This window comes from Rhinopithecus roxellana, chromosome 5 (assembly GCF_007565055.1).
Source record: "Rhinopithecus roxellana isolate Shanxi Qingling chromosome 5, ASM756505v1, whole genome shotgun sequence".
Lineage (NCBI taxonomy): Eukaryota > Metazoa > Chordata > Mammalia > Primates > Cercopithecidae > Rhinopithecus > Rhinopithecus roxellana.
The window spans coordinates 28,330,008-28,348,871 of NC_044553.1; the positions used below are offsets into that span (position 1 = coordinate 28,330,008).

At 42.2% G+C, this 18,864-nt stretch overlaps 1 protein-coding gene across 2 annotated transcripts in view; it reads right to left on the reverse strand.

Moving 5' to 3' along the window:
* The window catches only part of SV2B (synaptic vesicle glycoprotein 2B), a 185,110-nt gene that overhangs the window by 67,035 nt on the left and 99,211 nt on the right, over window positions 1-18,864 (reverse strand). Inside the window, exon 1 of one of the 2 annotated variants that reach the window (XM_030931464.1) lies at window positions 4,448-5,063. In XM_030931464.1, coding sequence (XP_030787324.1) covers window positions 4,448-4,898 — 451 coding nt within the window. In that variant the 5' untranslated portion in view covers window positions 4,899-5,063. Of the gene's footprint in view, window positions 1-4,447; window positions 5,281-18,864 lie in introns of those variants that run through there. The other variant, XM_030931463.1, reaches the window with a different exon arrangement.

Here is an 18,864-nt window from a genome sequence, read left to right on the forward strand (position 1 = left end):
ACATAGCCTTGAGCTTCCTAAGTTTTGTCATTTCTTTGGGTGATTTTTCTTTTACATACCCAGAAAATGCATAATTATCACATAAAAGGTTAAAATACATGTGGATTCACCCATCAACCACCTAAAATTGTGGAATCTCAGAAGGAAGACTTCAGATTGGCCCAAGGTCACACAATCATTAATAGAGCAATTGCAAAAACAAATCTCCTAATTCTAGAACGACTCCCCCAAGCTCAAGCTCTATCCCTTTACACTGTCTTTGTTTCCTTCCTATCTGAATAAAAGTGATAAGACTGAATGCTGCATTGCACGATTATATTGTGGTGTTTGTATTTAACATCTCTGTGTGACCTCCATTTCTGCCATTAGAATAAAACTCATTGAGTGCCAGGACTTTGTCTCCTTGTATTGCTATAAACCAGAGGAGTACCAGGCGTGTGGTAATGTTCAATCATTTTTTCAAAGAATGGATGAAGACTTTAATTAACAAATGAATGCCTTCTCCTTCATTGAGAGTTGAAGGAGACCAACTGCTGGACACTAGGCAGGGTTGAGCCTTCAATGTCAACAACATACTCACAGACCTTTTTCTTCCCCAAGTGAGACAGTTCTAGATGAGGATCCAACAAAACATAATGCTCAAGAGAAGTAAACTTTAATCTTTCTAAAAGCTCAGAAAAATAGGACAGCAGCACCCAGATATTTTTGTCACCTGGCCAAGGTACATTTATTTATTTTCTGAACTGATTCATTCATTTCCAGGAAAAAATAACAAAATATCCTATGATTTGACACTTGAATTTGGGAATGGAGATTTCTCTTACTGAATTCCTTTCCTGGGTCATCAAGTAGAAGTCTAGTGTAAAGACATCACTTTTAGAGAGTTTCTTTTTCTTTTCTTTCCTTTTTTTTTTTTTTTTTTTAATGAGACAGGTTGTCACTCTCTCACCCAGGCTGGAGTACAGTGGCACAATGATAGCTCACTGCAACCTCCGCCTCCTGGGCGCAAGCAATCCTCCCACCTCAGCCTCTCGAGTAGCTGGAACTACAGGCATGTACCACCATATCTGGCTAATTTCTTTTGTATTTTGTAGACACGGGTTTCACCATGTTTCCCAGGCTGATCTCAAACTCCTGGGATCAAGTGATCCTCCCACCTCGGCCTCCCAAAGCACTGGGATTACAGGCATGAGCCACCACACCCAACCAGAGAGTTTCTTTTTTTAAAACAGCGAGAGGATGGGGAAAGAGAGATCTGAGTTAGCAGCACTCAAACATAAACAGCCTTTTTACCAGCTGAGGTAGGATAGCTTGACCTTAGAAGTCTACCATAAAAAACACTGGCTGAAAGAAATTTGCAGTCTCACCGGAGAAAATCTGTTCCTGAATCATTATCAAGCAATGAGTTTAGTAATAATAACAACCACAATCAACGATGTTAACTAAGATATCTTGAGCACTGATTAGGTCCAGGTACTGTTTTAGCCATGTTAAATGGATTAACCTCATTTAATTCCCCCCCCAAAAATCCTATGAAGTAGACACCATTATTATCTCCATTTTGCAAATAAGGAAACCAAGGCACAGAGAAGCCAAGCAACTTTCCCAAAATCACGCTACTAAGAAATGGCACAGCAAAGACTCAAACCCAAGCAACTGGCTCCAGGGCCACATTGCTTCATCATCTCACTGCAGGTATAGATCACTGCAAATGCCAGAAGGCAGAATGGCAGAATATAAAGTAACAAGAACTAATCGTTGTTGAGGGGGCACCAAGTGCTGGTTGCTTTACACCTACATTATCTCATTTAGTCCTCACAGCACTGTATTACTGCTCTTATTCTACAGATGGAAACACCAAGAATTAGAGTAGTCATCACTTGCCCAAGGTCTCTAGCAAATCGATGACATATAGGACACACCCAGTTGCCCAGAGGTCGGACTCCAGTGCCCACATCATTATCAGCACAACATGCTCCCTTTCTGCTGGAAGCAGTCTGGTGTTCCAAGCAATCTATAAGGTGCTTGATGACCCAGACAGTGGCCTGTGTATGGCATGACCTCTTTCCCACAAACCAGGCATGAGAGAAGGGCAGTAAGATGTGGCAGAATGGGCCCAGACTTTTAAGTCAAATAGACCTGGGGTCAAACCCCTGCTTGACACCTATGAGCTATGTGACCTTAGATAAAACTCTCTGAATCTGGGTCTGCGTGTTTACACTGAAGGACAAAGATCATCTAACTGACATGGTGACTCTGAAGGTTCCATGTGACTGTGTGGAAATTCTGGCCTCATGAAATCCTCAAATCATCCAGCCCCCTGGATCCATTTAGACACTCATTTTCTTGACCACAAAGAGGGTCCCACAAGTGCACAGGAAGTCCACCTATGTTCAGAGGGTCTGCCTTATCCTCTTGGGCTGAGTCACAGCATCTTCTGGGCGGACACTAGGAGCAAAATTACAAAAACCTGGACTCCCCAGATTAAGACCATGTTCCCACAACTCCCAGCATTTGCCCTAGGAGCCAGCAAGGGCTGCAACCATACTGCAGCTCTGTTAATGAGGCTGCTAGGCACCACGGTGCCAGAGAGACCAGCAGGGCATGAAATCATTACCGACGTTGCCAATTTGGACTCACAGGGACCCAGGGTTTCAGCTGGGAATACTGCAAAACAAATTAATGTCTTGGAAATGTTTACATCAGTTGGAGATGGTTTTGTTTTGTTTGGGGTTTTTGGTTTTTATTGGTTGGTTGTTGGTTGGTTGGTTGGTTTTGTCCTTTTAAAAAAATCTATTATTTATACTTAAAAGCAGGTAGCAGAATTTTTTTAATATGAAAAAGAACTACACTAAAATTATGTTGGTGTTTAAAAACTCTAGGTAATATCCTTGCTTCTCAAGCCCTTCCTTCTGTTTGCATATACTCTGTCTCTTTTGGTGCCCTCATGGTTATATCTGACATAGTTCTAATCATTTTAAATGGCCCTTTAGTTAAACACAAATGTGTAAAACCGTTTTAAAAAGCCCCTAGGAACAATTCTTTATGCAGATGTTCTTTATTTGATATCTCAGTTTTATTTACAGTGGCCCTAATTCAGGGGATTGCAAACTGCAGCCCACAGGCTAAATCTGGCCCACTGACCATTTTTTCGTAAATAAAGTCTAATTGGAACACAGTCACGCCCATTTGTTTACATGTTGTTCAAAGCTGCTATTGTGCTACTGTGCCAGAGTTGAGTGTTTGTGACAGAGACCATCTGGGTCTGCAAAGTCTATGATATCTACTATCTGGGTCTTTACAGAACTGTTTGCTAGCTCTTGCTCTATAGCAAATATTGGGGATCTGAATTACACCAGGTATTTCATAGAGACTGTTCCTACAGTAACTAAATAATTCTCTGTGTTTGTTAATGTCTGTTTGTTCAACTACATGCAAATTATCTGAGAGACAAAAGCTTTTTTCTTCCCAGGTCCTGAGCACAGTCTAGCATAAGGTAAATCAATAAAAAATATTTGTTGAATGAAGGAACTGAATTGCTAGATAGATTTTGAGCTCTTCAGGGTCACAAGCATGTCCTGGTCTTGAATGAGAACTTGACTCACAGTTAGTTCTCAATAACTGCATGTTTGCTGCACAATTAATTTCATGGACTCTAAATTTAGAGGCTAGATATGTTTTGCAGGACATTTGGTGACTAAAGACAAATGCTTGTCCATATGATGATGAATCTTTTCTACATCACACCATTTGTGCATATCCTCTCTCTAATTTCACAAATCCTCTCTGCCTCAGCCTGATGCTGGCTCTGATGATGCTGATCTCTTAATTGATTTGCAAAGCTGTTCCTCTATCCTGCAGAATCCATCTGTGCCTCACAGCATGGTTCCCAACAGCCTGCAGGGACTCCACTGGTGTGCTCAAGCCCATCATTCATCCCCAGGATATGTGGGCATTCAGCCTACTAACATTTATGTACATGAGAAACCAGGAACAGACACCATCAGATTCTGGAAAGACACAGAGAGAAGGACCAAGTGGAAGAGACCAGCCAGAGGTCTCTTCCCATTTGTATTTGTCATTTGGACATCGAAGAAGGTTTAATTTGCCACTCCCACATTTGCCACTCCCAAAATATATTTGTCATTTGGACATCGAAGAAGGTTTAATATGAAGAAGAAAGAAATCTGACTCTCAAGGAGGCAACAAGATCTGGAAAGCAAACTAAGAGCTCAGAAGTCAGATAGACCTCAATAGAAATCTAAGCTCCAAGACTTATTAGCTGTGCAAACTTAAGCCAATCAATTGATTTCTTTAAGATAAAAATCCCTTAACAGCAAAATGGGTACATTGTGATATATTTAAAGTGCCTAATAGTGACAGATACTATATAAATTTTACTTCTCCTTCCCTTTCATTGGAGGGATCATTGGAAATTTCCACTTACCTAGCATTCCTTTTTTGGAACTGGACAGACACATGTCCTTCTCTGCACTGGGCAAGGCAAAACTCACCACGAACACTTCCACTCCATCGGCCATCAGGGCCAAACCTAAGACGAAAAAGAGGATCCACTGGAAGCGGCCATGGCCACACTCATCCATGATGGTCTCGTACTGGTGGGCCAACTGCTCCTCATCTTCCAGCCTCTCAGCCATCAGGTCTGTCTGGCCCCGAAGGCTGTCCATTCTGGAGGGCGCCATCTTGGCCTGCTTGGCCTTGACATCATCTGGGTGAGGGATACCCTGGTACTCGCCCTCATAGATCTCGTCTTCCTCATCATGACCTTCGGTGACATCACTCTGTGCATCTTCTTCTGGGTTGGACTCATTGCCACGGTAATAGCCATCATTGGGGGCATAGCCCCCATAGCTGTCCTGATACTTGTAGTCATCCATTCCTTGGTTCTGCAACTGCTTGGTTGCCACTTGAGCTATATCCCTCGCTCTGTGGTAGAGGTTTGGGCTACTTCAATAACCATCATTCATTATGTAATTCAAATGTGAAATATGTTCATGTGACTTCTTAGGTGAAAGTCACACTCGTTTTCTCCCCCCTTTATCTCTCAAATCAACCAGATTTGTGTGAAGACAACCTAAATATCCTTTTGCACTCAATATCTATTGGAAGTCTGGAAAGTTTCAAGCTCTGGTCTCCTTTAGAGACTCAGAAGTGTTGTGTTGGGAAGTGTTGATTAGAAATGGATCCAGCTGTTTTTCTTGACAGGGACTTGGCAGACTGCGTGCTGGCCTGATTTGTCCTGCCACCGAAGGTTATGCCCTGAGAACAGAGAGAAGGGATAGAGAAGAATGTTACAAAAGGTTGAAATTCTAACAAAATCCTCTCAGAATTAAGCCAATATATTCGGTAATGCCTCATGTGTAAGGTGGGGAAAATCTTGATCAGAGATTCAAATTTCTATCAACTGAATGAGGATTGAGTCAGTGAGGCTGGAGGCTAAGGGAGAAGGAACCGTGGTCAGAGAGGCCCTTTGAATCTCTAATTGACCCATGAAAGAGGTCAGATCTTATGCAAGTTAGGAGAAATACCTAATGTAAATGTCAAGTTAATGGGTGCAGCGAACCAACATGGCACATGTATACATATGTAACAAACCTGCACATTGTGCACATGTACCCTAGAACTTAAAGAACAATAATAATAAAAATAAAAACAAAATAAAAATCTTATGCAAGAATGGAATATAAAGTGGTCAAGGGATTTTCACTCTAAGATAATTTTGTGTTATGGATTTTCTAATAGAACTTATCAAGCCTTTGGCAATAGTGGAGGTTATTACAGCTCAGTTTCTGCTATGAAAATGCCAGCTTTTCTAACTTTGTCATGAAGTGGCTGTACAATTTAACATCTAGAAATGTATGGCAAAAAAAAAAATAGCTGGAAACATTTTTCTTGAGTCCCAGCTTACTTTTGAGACTCAGCATTGTGCTTCAAAGACCACTCTGTCCTCATATGAGGCTTAAACAGGCAGCAACAGGGCGCTGAGGATACAGCCAGATGACCTGGGTCTGAAACTCAATTCTGCTGCACAATGGACCATGCAACCATGCGCGCATCTTTCTGAGCCTCAATTTTCTCATGTATAAAATGGGATAACAATAGTACTTATTCAAAAGGTTGTGCATAAAGTGCTTAGAATAATGCCTGCTCTGCACAGGTAAATACTATTTAAGCCTTGACATGAGTGCTGCTTTTTTCTTTTTTTTTTTTTTCTTTTTTCCTAGTTCCATTTCTGGACACCAGGAGGCAATGTTGTCTAGAGTCAAGATCTCATCCTCTATCCCAATTCCAATCAGAGTTCCTCTGTTGACTCCTTTGCCCAGTAGATTCTCATTGTGCCTAGAATCTCAGGTTTCACAAGGCTTGGGGCCACCATTTATTGTGGCCTACTGTGTGCCAGAGAGTGTGCTAAGTGTATCACATCTCTTATCTGTAATTCTCACAACAGCAAAGAAAGAAAGAAAAAAATCTGTATCTTCATTTGAGAGATAATCAAACTGTCTCAGAGTGGGTTAGTAACACGATCAAGGTCACAGCATTAGGACCAGGTCACTGATCCCAAAGCCAGCTCTTTCCTCATGCTTCCCAAATGCTATCCCGAGGGATTGTCACATTAAATCACCTGGGGAGCTTTAAAAATACAGATTCCCACAGTGTAATGAAGAAGGGCTGGTTCAAGCTCAGAAATCCAAATTTGCACACAGCTGTCTCCAAGTGGCTCTGAGGTCCCACCTCACTGAGTCAGGTGAGTGGAGTCAGGTGAGTGGAGTTAGCTCCCCTCAGGACTAGGCGTCAGCCCCTCCTACACCCCCTACCCCACCCCAGTGCTCCCAGCTGTTAGACCCTTGATAAGGATGATGCTCAGACCTCCATACATTGAGGCTACCAGAGACTCACGCCCCAGGTCAAACCACCTGCCGACAGTACAGACCCCATCAATCTTTACAGGCCTCCCTGTCACACCTGAAATCCACTGTCCTTTTAGCATGCTCAGCAGATGTGACCTTACAAAGGATTGGACACACTTGTCCTCACCATGGCTACTTGACTCCTCCGTCTGCCCACAGACCATCCCTGGGCCGTCTGCCCCACACCTGCTTCCTGGCCCTCCTGGTCTTCGGCCCTGGACAGACTCCAGCATTGAAACCCATCTGACTCAGACAACACAACACATTTCCTTCTGAGAGGATGGAAACCAGTGGTTCTCAAACATTGCAGGGGGAAGCACCACTCGGAACATGGGCAGATCAACAGAAATGCCAATTGCAGGACCCCTCCCTGAAAGACACCGAATATGCAGGATGGGGGCAGGGCCTTGCAATCTGCATTTTCCACAGACAACACCGGGAATCCAGGACTGCACTTTGAGAAACAGTGCCAAAGAAGCCAGCAACAAATACTTACTAAGAAATGATTTACACTCTACTCTTTCTGATTTTTCACCATCTCCAGTAAATAAATTTCTATTAGACCATGTTGGCTTGAACCATGTCAGATTAATATTCTAAATCTGTTTTTATTACATCTATTTAGGGACCACCAGAGGAATATAAGTCACATGTAAACAGCAGGAGAGTTTGCAGAGTGCTATAAAAACAGGGAAAGGAACACCAATTGACTGAGACCTGGTGTGTTATTTCCATCCCGGGGGCCCTATAACAACGTCGTGAACTAGAAATGATAGACTTGCAATTCCAAAAGTACTTGTGGGACTCACCACCCAGGACAAAGGTTCTGGGAGTTGCTTTGCAGAAAGAAGCAGATCTTCGTCAAAACTAACTCCACTCACCCGATCCAGTTAAAAGAACTGCTGTGAATGTCAAGTGCAGTGGAGGGAAGGGGAATCACTGTCCAGTGATTTTTCATTTCTATTTCATTTAAGAAATACAACTATTAATCATTTTCAATGGTACTGGCTGAATTGTGTCTCCATAGCATGAAGGTATGTTGAAATTCTGACTGCTGGTACCTCAAAATGTGATCTTATTTGGAAATAGAGTCTTTACAGAGGTGATCAAGTTAAGATGAGATCATTCGGATGGGTCCTAATCCAATATGACTGGTGTCTTTACAAAAGGACACAGAAACAGACATGCTCAAAAGGCAGACAATGTGAAGACCCAAAACAAATGCCATCTACAAGCCTAAGGCTTCCCAACCTGCAACAGATTCTCTCTCACAGCTCTCAGAAGGAATCAACCGTGTTGACACCCTGATTCTGAACATCTAAGCTCCAGAGCTATGAAACAAATAAATTTCGGTGGTTCAAACCATCCAATCGGTAGTATTTTTTATGACAGACCCAGGAAACTAATACATTCAACAAGTCTAGTGTTTATCAAATAACAAAATCAAACAGCTATGATAAAACAACCACAAGTGCAACTGAATTGAGTACTGAGGTGAGCATTTTATAAGCAATACCTCATTTATTCTTACAGCCAATAGTAAAACAAGATTATTCTCTCCATTTCACAGATTAAGAAACTGAGGACTAAGAAGATTGAAGAATGTGCCCAAATTAACACAGAGAATCAATATCGGGCTTGGATTTGAAATCCATGTTCAAACAGAATGTTAGGGATGATGATACAAAGTGAAAGAAACTAAGATGCTAAGAATATAAGTCAAGGTCACACGCTGAGTCGCTGGCAGAGCTCACATGGACATTGAGCTTCCAACTCTTTGGTTAGGGTTTGCTCACCCATCCTCAACAAACATGTCCTGGGATCTTGATGCCGAAGACATTACAGGAACTGTGACATGACTTGATCCCCATTCTCAGAAGATCTACCCCTCATGAGTTAGATTAAAACAACACAAAGCATCATGCAGTAATAAAAATTACAATCTTGATTATTAATAATAGTATCTTCCATTTATTGAATAAGCCTTGAGGCTTTGTGCCAGCTACTGTTCTAAGTTTACCGTGTGCTTTACATCTTTTAACCTGCACAAGAACTGTGTGAGGTGAGACTATTATTGTGCCCATTTTACAGAAAATAAGACTGAGACTGAAGAACTTAGATAGATGACACAGGGTCACAGACATTTGTTCTCCAAGGGGTTCCAAAGGAGGGAGGGGTCCTATGGGTCAGGATCTGCTGAAATAGTATCCTAGAGGTAGTGGGGATGTCCAAGGGCAGGAAAGGGCTCAGAGAAACAAACAATAGAGAGGAAGGCATGGCAGGCTGGAGGACAAAGCTACACAGAGGCATGCAGGCAGGATGGCTTTGCTTGTCTTGGCAGCAATGAAGAGGCCAGGTGGCCTATAGCAGTTGATCCAAGAGTGGGAAGTTATGGGAGATATGATGCGGAAGGAAATAGAAGTCAGTGTGAATACGCTGCTCAGGGTTTGAAATTTTCTTTGAGAAAAGAGACCCAGTGAAGGTTGTTAAACTGGACACAGCAGTGCAGTGCAGCAGGGCAGGGCTCTGGAAAGATCCTTCTCGTGGGGGGGGATGTGCTCCTGGTTTTCAATAAAAATTCTAACAACAATGAAACCAGGTAGAAGCTTTCATGTATGCACGTGTGTGTGTGTGTGTGTGTGTGTGTGTGTGTGTGCGCGTGCGCGCGCGTGCATGTGTTTGTACATGCTTGGTAATAGTCCAGAGGAGAGGTGAGGTCAGGACCAAGGGGGTGGCCATGGGGCTGGAAGGACACACAAAGAGACTCCCACAGGAGAACACATGGTGCATTTCCTATCAGGTGAGGAGGAAAGGCCGAGAGTAACTAGAACAATGATGACCCTAAGGAGCCAAATTCTGGACTGGAAACCTTTCCAGCATCCTATATAATTCCTGTGTAATTAAGATTTTAAAAAATATTTTTTCAGGCTGATCCACCTTTTCGGTATGATTGCGGGACGTACAACAGAGACTCTGGTCTCAGAGGGTCCAGGTTCCAATCCTGACTCTGCCACATCTACTACCTGCATGCAAGCTACTAACTGCTCTGTGCCCCAGTTTCCTCATCTGTAAAATGGCTATAGTAGGGTCATTGTGAGAATTCAGTTGAGATCATCCATGAATAGTGCTCAGCATGGTGCCTGGCACAGATGTGATCAATTTAAATCTGATCTAATAACTATTATTGTTGTTGTCACCATAATTATTGTCTGGACATGGGGGCTCACACCTGTAATCCCAGTACTTTAGGAGGCAGAGGTGGGAGGATTGCTTGATTCCAGGAGTTTGAGACCAGCCTGAGCAACATGGTAAAACTCTGTCTCTACAAAAAATGCAAAAAGTCAGCCAGGTGTGGTTGTGCACACCTGTAATCCCAGTTCCTCAGGAGACAGAGGACGGAAGATCAATTGATCCCAGGAGGTGGAGGTTGCAGTGAGCCAAGATCATGTCACTGCACTCCAACCTGGGTGAAAGAGAGAGACCCCATCTCAAAAAATAAAATAAATAAAAATGAAAAATAAAATAAAAGTTATGATTATTATCTAAGTATTGGCAATTAAAATGTAGCCAAGTTCTAAGCTTGAGCTCAGCCTCATGCCCCATGAGATTTGGGGCCCATCAGGACTGGGCGAGGAAACCAAGTACAGAGAAAAACAAACTAACATTGAGTTACTCATAAAAACAACTACTTCCGCCGGCCAGGCTGGGTGGCTCAAGCCTGTAATCCCAGCACTTTGGGAGGCCAAGACGGGCGGATCACGAGATCGAGACCATCCTGGCTAATACGGTGAAACCCCGTCTCTACTAAAAAATACAAAAAACTAGCCGGGCGAGGTGGCGGGCGCCCGTAGTCCCAGCTACTCGGGAGGTTGAGGCAGGAGAATGGCGTAAACCTGGGGGGCGGAGCTTGCAGTGAGCTGAGATCTGGCCACTGCACTCCAGCCTGGGCGACAGAGCGAGACTCCGTCTCAAAAAAAAAAAAAAAAAAAAAAAAAAACAACTACTTCCCATGCTGCTAACCTCTTAAGCATCCTCCTTTAACTTTTACATTCTATTAGCCTCCACATCTATGCTATATGACTGAAAATCATTGTGCAGCAAACTCTTGCTTATTACTAAATATCACAGAGAACAAAGTTAAATATAATATTATAATCAAGTGATGTAATGCTTCCCAAAATCTGTTCTGTAGAACATTAGGCCTTTAATATTCTCTTTCCAGTGAAAAATAGAATTCCAAGAGCAAGTAAGTTTGGGAAACACAGCATCTTCTATTCACTATTCTCTTTTGGAAATTCACAATGCACATTGCTGTATTAAAGGCCATGAGAAGGCCTGAATAAAAACCTGCTTAACAGCACAGTAAGATACCACTACACATCCATTAGAATAGCCCTAATCAACAGACAGACAACAGCAAATGTTGGCTAGGATGTGATGAACTGGAACCCTCAGAAACTGACAGTGGGCATGTAAAATAACCTTTGGAAAATAGTTTGTCAGTTTCTTAAAATGTCAAATATACACTTAGCAAATAATCCAGGAGTTCCATTCTGAGAATCTACCCAAGATAAATAAAAATATACACCCACACAAAGACTTGGACACAAATGTTAATAGCAATATTATTTATAATTGCCCCAAACTGGAAACAGTACAAATGTCCACCAGCTCATGAATGGATAAACCAAATGCAGTGCAATGGAATACTGATTAGCAATAGAAAAATAAACAAATTACTAATACAAACTACAACCTGGGTGAACATTATCTCAAATGAAAGAAGCTAAACACAAAAGACCACGTGTTGTACGATTCCATTTATATGAAATATCCAGAATAGGCAAATCCATAGACAGAAAGTAGACTGGTGGTTGCCCAGTGCTGTGGGTGACAGTGGGGAATGAGTGTAAGTAAACTTGAGGGAATTCAGGGGTGTGGGGAGGGTGTTGATGGGAATGTTCTAAAACTGGATTATAGTGATGATTGTACAATTCTATGAATTTACTAAAAATCATCGAATTGAACACTTACAATGAGTGGATTTTATGCTATATAAAATATACCTCAATAAAGCTGCCGTCCCCACCACCCCCTCCAAAAAAAAACTATTTAACCTATTAAAATCAGTATTTCCCACTATCATGGGCTTCTTTCTCATTGGAATCCTCATTGACATCCATGGAATACAGACTGTTCTAAATAAAGATTTTTTTTTCACTAGAATCTAAGCTCCATTCATCCCAGGATTTTGTTATGTCTTGAGAACCCATTTGGCAAGCATCCTGGAGTCTATCTGCATGAGGGACCAAGAGTTTCCTATTGGAAGAGAGAATTACAGCACGTCTTGGTCATAAGCCCAGTGGATTACTGCTGAAAGGAAGGATAATTCTGAACCTTTTCACCAGGCTCCATCCAATCTTGATGGTGTATCAAGAGCCCAGAATGTGCCCAGGTGCAGTGGCTCATGCCTGTACTCCCAGCACTTCGGGAGGCCAAGTTGGGTGGATCACCAGAGACCAGAAGTTTGAGACAAGCCCGGGCAACATGAAGAAAAGTCCATCTCTAAAAAACGTACAAAAATAAGCTGGATGTGATGGTGCACACCTGTAGTGTCAGCTACTAGGGAGGCTGAGGTGGGGAGGATGGCTTGAGTGGCTTAAACCCGGGAGGCGGAGGTTGCAGTGAGCATACCACTGCACTCCAGCCTGGGCAACAGAGAAAGACCATGTCTCAAAAAGAAAGAAAGAAAGGAGAGAGAGAGAGAGAGAAAGAGAGAGAGAAAGAGAGAGAGAGAGAAAAGAAAGAAAAGGAAGGAAGGAAAGAAGGAAGGAAGGAAGGAAGGAAGGAAGGAAGGAAGGAAGGAAGGAAGGAAGGAAGGAAAGAAGGAAGGAAGGAAGGAAGGAAGGGAGGGAGGAAGGCAGGCCCAAAATGTAGCAACTCTGCTGTGAACAATAACAAAAGATGGTCCCCTTAGCCAAGATACCAGTATCCTCAGGGCCCACCCATGGAGAGCTGAGCACATCTGGTAGTCCTTTTAGCAGGAGTCAGTACCATCTGTGACTTGAGTTGCAGTCGGCTTTGACAAGAGATTTCACCCCAATGAGTCAGGGCAGAAGACGAAAACAGCAGACATCCCATGCTTAGGACTGGATACCCTTGGGTACTCCCGGAACTATTTGGCAGGAGTTTGGTGGACACTGAGGCACTATAGGGATAAAGCCTGAGAAAATGTTATTTGAGAACCTTATTGTAATTCTATTTTATATAAAGAAAGAGAGGAGTCAACACACTCAGATGGGTACTAATGAGATGTTCACATGTGTCAGCTTTGTGAAAAGGGGTGAGGCTCCAGACACACTCCCCCAAAATTTGGCACCTTGGCATTTGAGAAAACAGCAGAAGCGGGAGGGGCTTTTTTTTTGTTTGTTTTTTTGACACAGAGTTTCGCTCTTGTTGCCTAGGCTGTAGTGCAATGGCGTGATCTTGGGTCACAGCAACCTCCGCCTCCCGGGTTCAAGCCATTCTACTGCCTCAGCCTGCGGGATTGGCTTTCTATCTTTCCCCTTGCCCTTCTCCCCTGAAGCAGATTGTAAAAATGTGTTCTGACTTTCCTCTAAAGTAGGTCATAAAATCTTCATTCCAGCGGTGCCCACCCTATACCTAAAAGAAAAGAATATCCTTATCTCTGAAGACACAGGGACACAGTGATGAAACTGAGCAGACAGGCCTTGGTAAACTCCCCGGGCTCATTCTCATGAGACCATGCCCTTTTGTCCTCCAATCATACTGCTGCACAACTGTCCAGAACAATAAACAGTTCTCCTGGTTTTTGGGGGAGTCTTCATTTCTGAAGGCTCCTGTGTCACATAAAACTCATATTAAATAAATTTGTATGTTTTTCTCTTGTTAATCTGTCTTTTGTTATAGGGGTCTCAGCCATGATCCTGGCAACAATAAGAACAAATACCTTTTACTTTAGTTCCCATCCTAATTGAGATGGTCATAGCAATAGTGAGTGCTACGTGAGGGCACGTGACTCCATACAAAATAGAGTCTGTTGTGTTAGAGAAAATCCACTGGACAACTGGAGAGAGGACCTGAATCATAGTCCCATTCCTGCCATAAAGGCATTGAGGGAGCCTGAATGAAGTCACTCACCTTCTGGGGTTCTCAGCTCCTCGCCTCTCAAGCAAGGGATTGTTTTGGACGATTTCTAAGACCCTGTCTAGCCATTTGACTCAATATTTTCTCATATATCTGTGAAAATGCTTTGAAGTATCTAAGTAATATATAATAACATAATTATTATTATGTTAGAATATGACAGGATAATGTTTCTTTTGAGTTAAGAGCAACATTTACAAACTGATTAGCCATTTGTTTTGGCAATTTGGTGGCTGTTTATTCTTTTTTTATTATTATTATACTTTAAGTTCTAGGGTACATGTGCACAACGTGCAGGTTTGGAACATATGTATAAATGTGCCATGTTGGTGTGCTGTACCCATTAACTCATCATTTACATTAGGTATTTCTCCTAATGCTATCCCTCCCCCCTCCCCCTAAACATTTAGAATTACTCCAAGAGGTCCCATGACATTGCACATGTATTTCTATTATCATATTATACTGGAATTATTGGTGTCTCTTTGTTTATGTGTCTCTCTCTGCCAGGAGATTGTGGGCAGGTCCAAGACAGATAAAGCACTGAATTTTACTTATCTTTGAGTCGCCAGAACCAAACAGAGTCTTGAACATAGAAGATTCTTGAAAAATGTTTGCTCAATGAACACAGTTAATTGTTATTCAGGGTCGGGCGCGGTGGCTCACACCTGGAATCCCAGCACTTTGGGATGCTGAGGTGGGTGGATCATTTGAGGTCAGGAGTTCAAGGCCAGCCTGGACAACATGGTGAAACCCCGTCCTCACTAAAAACACAATACTTAGCTGAGCGTGGTGGCACATGCCTGTAATCCCAGCTATTCAGGATGCTGAGGCAGAAGAATCACTTGAACCCAGGAGGCAGAGGTTGCAGTGAACTGAGATTGTGCCACTGCATTCCAGCCTGGGCAACAAAGTGAGGATCCATCTCAAAAAAAAAAATATATATATATATACATATATATATATATAGAGAGAGAGAGAGAGAGAGAGAGTTACTCAGTGCCTCGCTGAAGTTGAAAATGCCCCATGAGACAGAATGTCCCTGCCTTGAGTAAATAGACAAACTGGTTTAATGTTATGCTTTACTTTTGTTAAAAAAAATAAAAATAAAAATACAAGTTAAATTGCCAGGTGCAGTGGCTAGCACTTTGGGAGGCCAAGGCTGGGCAGATCACCTGAGGTTGGAAGTTCGAGACCAGCCTGACCAACAAGGAGAAACCCTATTGCTACCAAAATTACAAAATTAGCCGGGCATGGTAGCACATGCCTGTAATCTCAGCTACTCAGAAGGCTGAGGCAGGATAATCACTTGAACTCGGGAGGTGGAGGTTGCCATGAGTGGAGATTGCACCATTGCACTCCAGCCTGGACAATACAGCAAGACTCTGTCTCAAAAAACAAAAAAAAAAAGAAAGAAAAAAAGAAAAAATTTACAAGTTAAATTAAAAGTTCAGTTCTTTGGACACACACAGAGCCATTTACTCTCACTTGCCTATAGTCCTTCTATTTACATCCACAAGTTCCCAGCTAAGATTGTGGGGGTGCAGTGGTTCTACCGACTGACTGCTTGAGTTACTTGTTATCAACTTTCTGACCATAAAAAACGTTTTTAACCACCTGTGATGCTTCCTGAAATACCCTGCTTGATGTTTCTGGGGTAGATGACATCAACCTGTGGGCTGAAAATACCAGGGCTTATTTGGCTGGTATGGGAGACAGTGTTCTTTGAGGCTTCCAACAATTACTGCACTTGCCCCACTTACAACAGTGTTGGTTCATGAGTATTACGTCAAGAATACTTCTTTCTTCTAAGCAGAATCATCCATCTATTTTCTATTTTGTTAAAACAAAAAGCTAGTTTTCAAGGTGGGAGAAACAATTGATTATGAAATAAGAACCAAACCCTGCAAATTGTTTTGCTGGAGAAAAACACAAATACTTTAAAGTAATACCAAATACTTCAAAGTAATGTCAGACTTAGTTTGAATTTTCATAATGGTTTTTAGTTTAAATACAAATGCAGAACAATAATTTATGGAGAAGTATGTTCATCAAACCATTATTTATTACAACAACCCCTGAAAACAAGCCATATGTCACATAACAAGGGTTAGGTAAATAAATATTAAGATATTTATACAGCTAAATCTTATGGGAATATAAGAAATATATTTTTGAAGGACTTTTTAAGAAAAACAGAGAAAATGATGACACTACAATGCCAGGTAAAATGGTAGGTAGATCATGTATTTATTGTTATACTAATAGTATCCATAATGTTGTATGAATATGTATTTATACTGTGCAAATATTTCTAGCAGGATGATCTGTTAAGACGTTAATGTTTGCCTGTTACCCCCTGAAAAGTGTATTTTCTCTCTCTCTGTTCCTCTGTGTTCCAAAGCCAAGCCCATATTTGTTTTCCAGTGTGCTCCTCAAACCACCTGCAGAAGAGAATCACCTGGTGCTAGTTAAATGCAGGCGCCTGGCCCCCATTCCAAAACTGCTAAAACAGAAGGAGGACAGAAATCTGCTTTATCTCCAAGCTCCCAAGGTAACTTTTGTGCTCACTCAAAGTCAAGAACCTCTGGCCTAAGCTCTTCTTACCCCAGGAAACAGTTTCATTGTGATTCAAGTACAAGGCCAAAGAAGACCTCACCCAAGCCTTCAGATAGTTAATTAGCTCTTTGCAGGAGCTAAGCTGTTAGGGAAGGGGATGAGGGGCTGGTGACTGGACCTGTGGAGATGCCCAACCACGAGGACAAAGACTCCTGGATGAAGGAATGTGAGCTCTCCAGAGGAGATAGAACCTGTGCCTCCTGCAGGCAGTGCTCCGGATGTGGGATAGCTATGGGATGCCTGCGGGGCCGTTTACCCTGCAGCCCTGGGGTCAGCAATAATGGTCCCAGCCTACAGCATGACTAGTAAACAGAATCAAGAATCACTGAGCAGTGTCTCTTGTAGTTAATCCAAAACAGAACTGCTCGGCAGATGGCAGAAGGCTTGCTCCTGAAGGCAGCATTGAGGAGCAGAAAGAACGAGGAGAACCACTGTGGCTATAGCCACGGACTAAGGAGTCAAGCACACCCCCACAACTGTTTGGGGACCACTTAAATAAGTGATCCAGTAGAATGGGGAAGGAAGTCCTAACAAAGACCATTATGGGCAGCTTGCCAATCCTACTTTGATTTGATTAAACAATTGTTAATGATATTTCTTGCTGTACAGTGGCTGTTGTAAAGCGAATTCTTGCCCATTGCATTTCTTTACAGATACCAGCTCTGCCACTCGCAAGCTCTATGAACCAGAGCAGGTTTCTGAACCTTAAGCTTCAGTTTCTTCGTGTGTGAAATGAGGAGAATAAGGATTCCTATTCATTGCGTTGTTATGATAATTAAATGAGTTAACATTTTTGAAGTGCTTGGCCCAGTGCCTATCACCAAGAAAGAGCTCAATAAAAATAGCTGTCATTATATAAACACACACACAGACATGCCTTTCTATGTATTCCCTATTCCTGCAGAGATGCACACCACACTCTAAAGGACAACAAGACCCTTAACCTCACTCCACAAGCAGCAAATCTGAGGCCTTCTTGGATGAGACCCTCTGGTTTTTTAGCACCTCCACTCTGCTGGAACACTGCCCTGAATCCCCATCCCCAGGTTAGGGTCACCACTACCCCACTCCACCAGTCCATGCCAGCTCCCTCCTCTAGAGATCCGGACCCGGTCCACTTCCTAGTAGTCACGAGCTGGTATTTTGTTCCCATATGACTGATTTCCAAGTTAAGTGTTTTCCAAAGTAGAAGATGCTACCTTTCATGGTGTCTGACATGACTTCAAAAGGTGTTTGAACATACCATTCAATGACATTGAATCACATAGAGAAACGGTGATTCCATTTTCAGGGTTCTTACAATCCCTTTCGATTGTCAAGGAAAACATCTCCTTTTGGGGGCCAGCACAGCTCTACCAATTCCTTGCTAACTTGTTAATTGTCCTTTTTAATGAAATGAAAACAGACTCAGGTTCAGAGCCTTTAAAGGGAACAGTATCTGACTACCATCAATAACATAACCCTGTATTATTTTTACTGTCTTTTTTTAATAGTAACCCTATATTTATAGGAGTGGTATAGTATCTTCACTAAATGAATGCAGTCAGTTAATAAAAATGATCTGAATTTTTAAAATTAAGTAATTAAGTAAGAGGAGTACAGGAGGTAGTATATGATCTTTGCCAGGCACATGATAAAAATTTTTGAGGATTACAGATGAATGATGGAAATTTGGCAAAGACCACCAAGATAGGAAATGCTGCGAAGTGGAGAGAAAGTAGCACTTTCTGAGTTGAGCAGAAATTTATCATCTCATTTCAACTTCACAACACTAGGAGATACATACCTTTACCTTTGTATTCCATAGATAACTACGGCTCAGAGAAGTTAAGTCACTTGCTAAGGTCACACAGCTAGTAAGCACAAGCGTCAGGATTCAATCTCACCTCCTATACCAAACTGCCTCCACTACACCCGTTATTGCATCTCCCACTGCCAGATACGTATCTCACTGGAAAGTAACACTGGCTTGAGGAAAAGTTAAATGTGCCCATGAGTCTATTGGTCCCATTGGGAAGCCAACTTAGAGCCCCTCCCTTCGTATCCTGACTTCCTCTATTCTCTCTCTTTTTATTTTTTATTTTTATTATTTATTTTTCTGAGACAGGGTCTCACTCCATCACCCAGGCTAGAGAGCAGTGGCGCGATC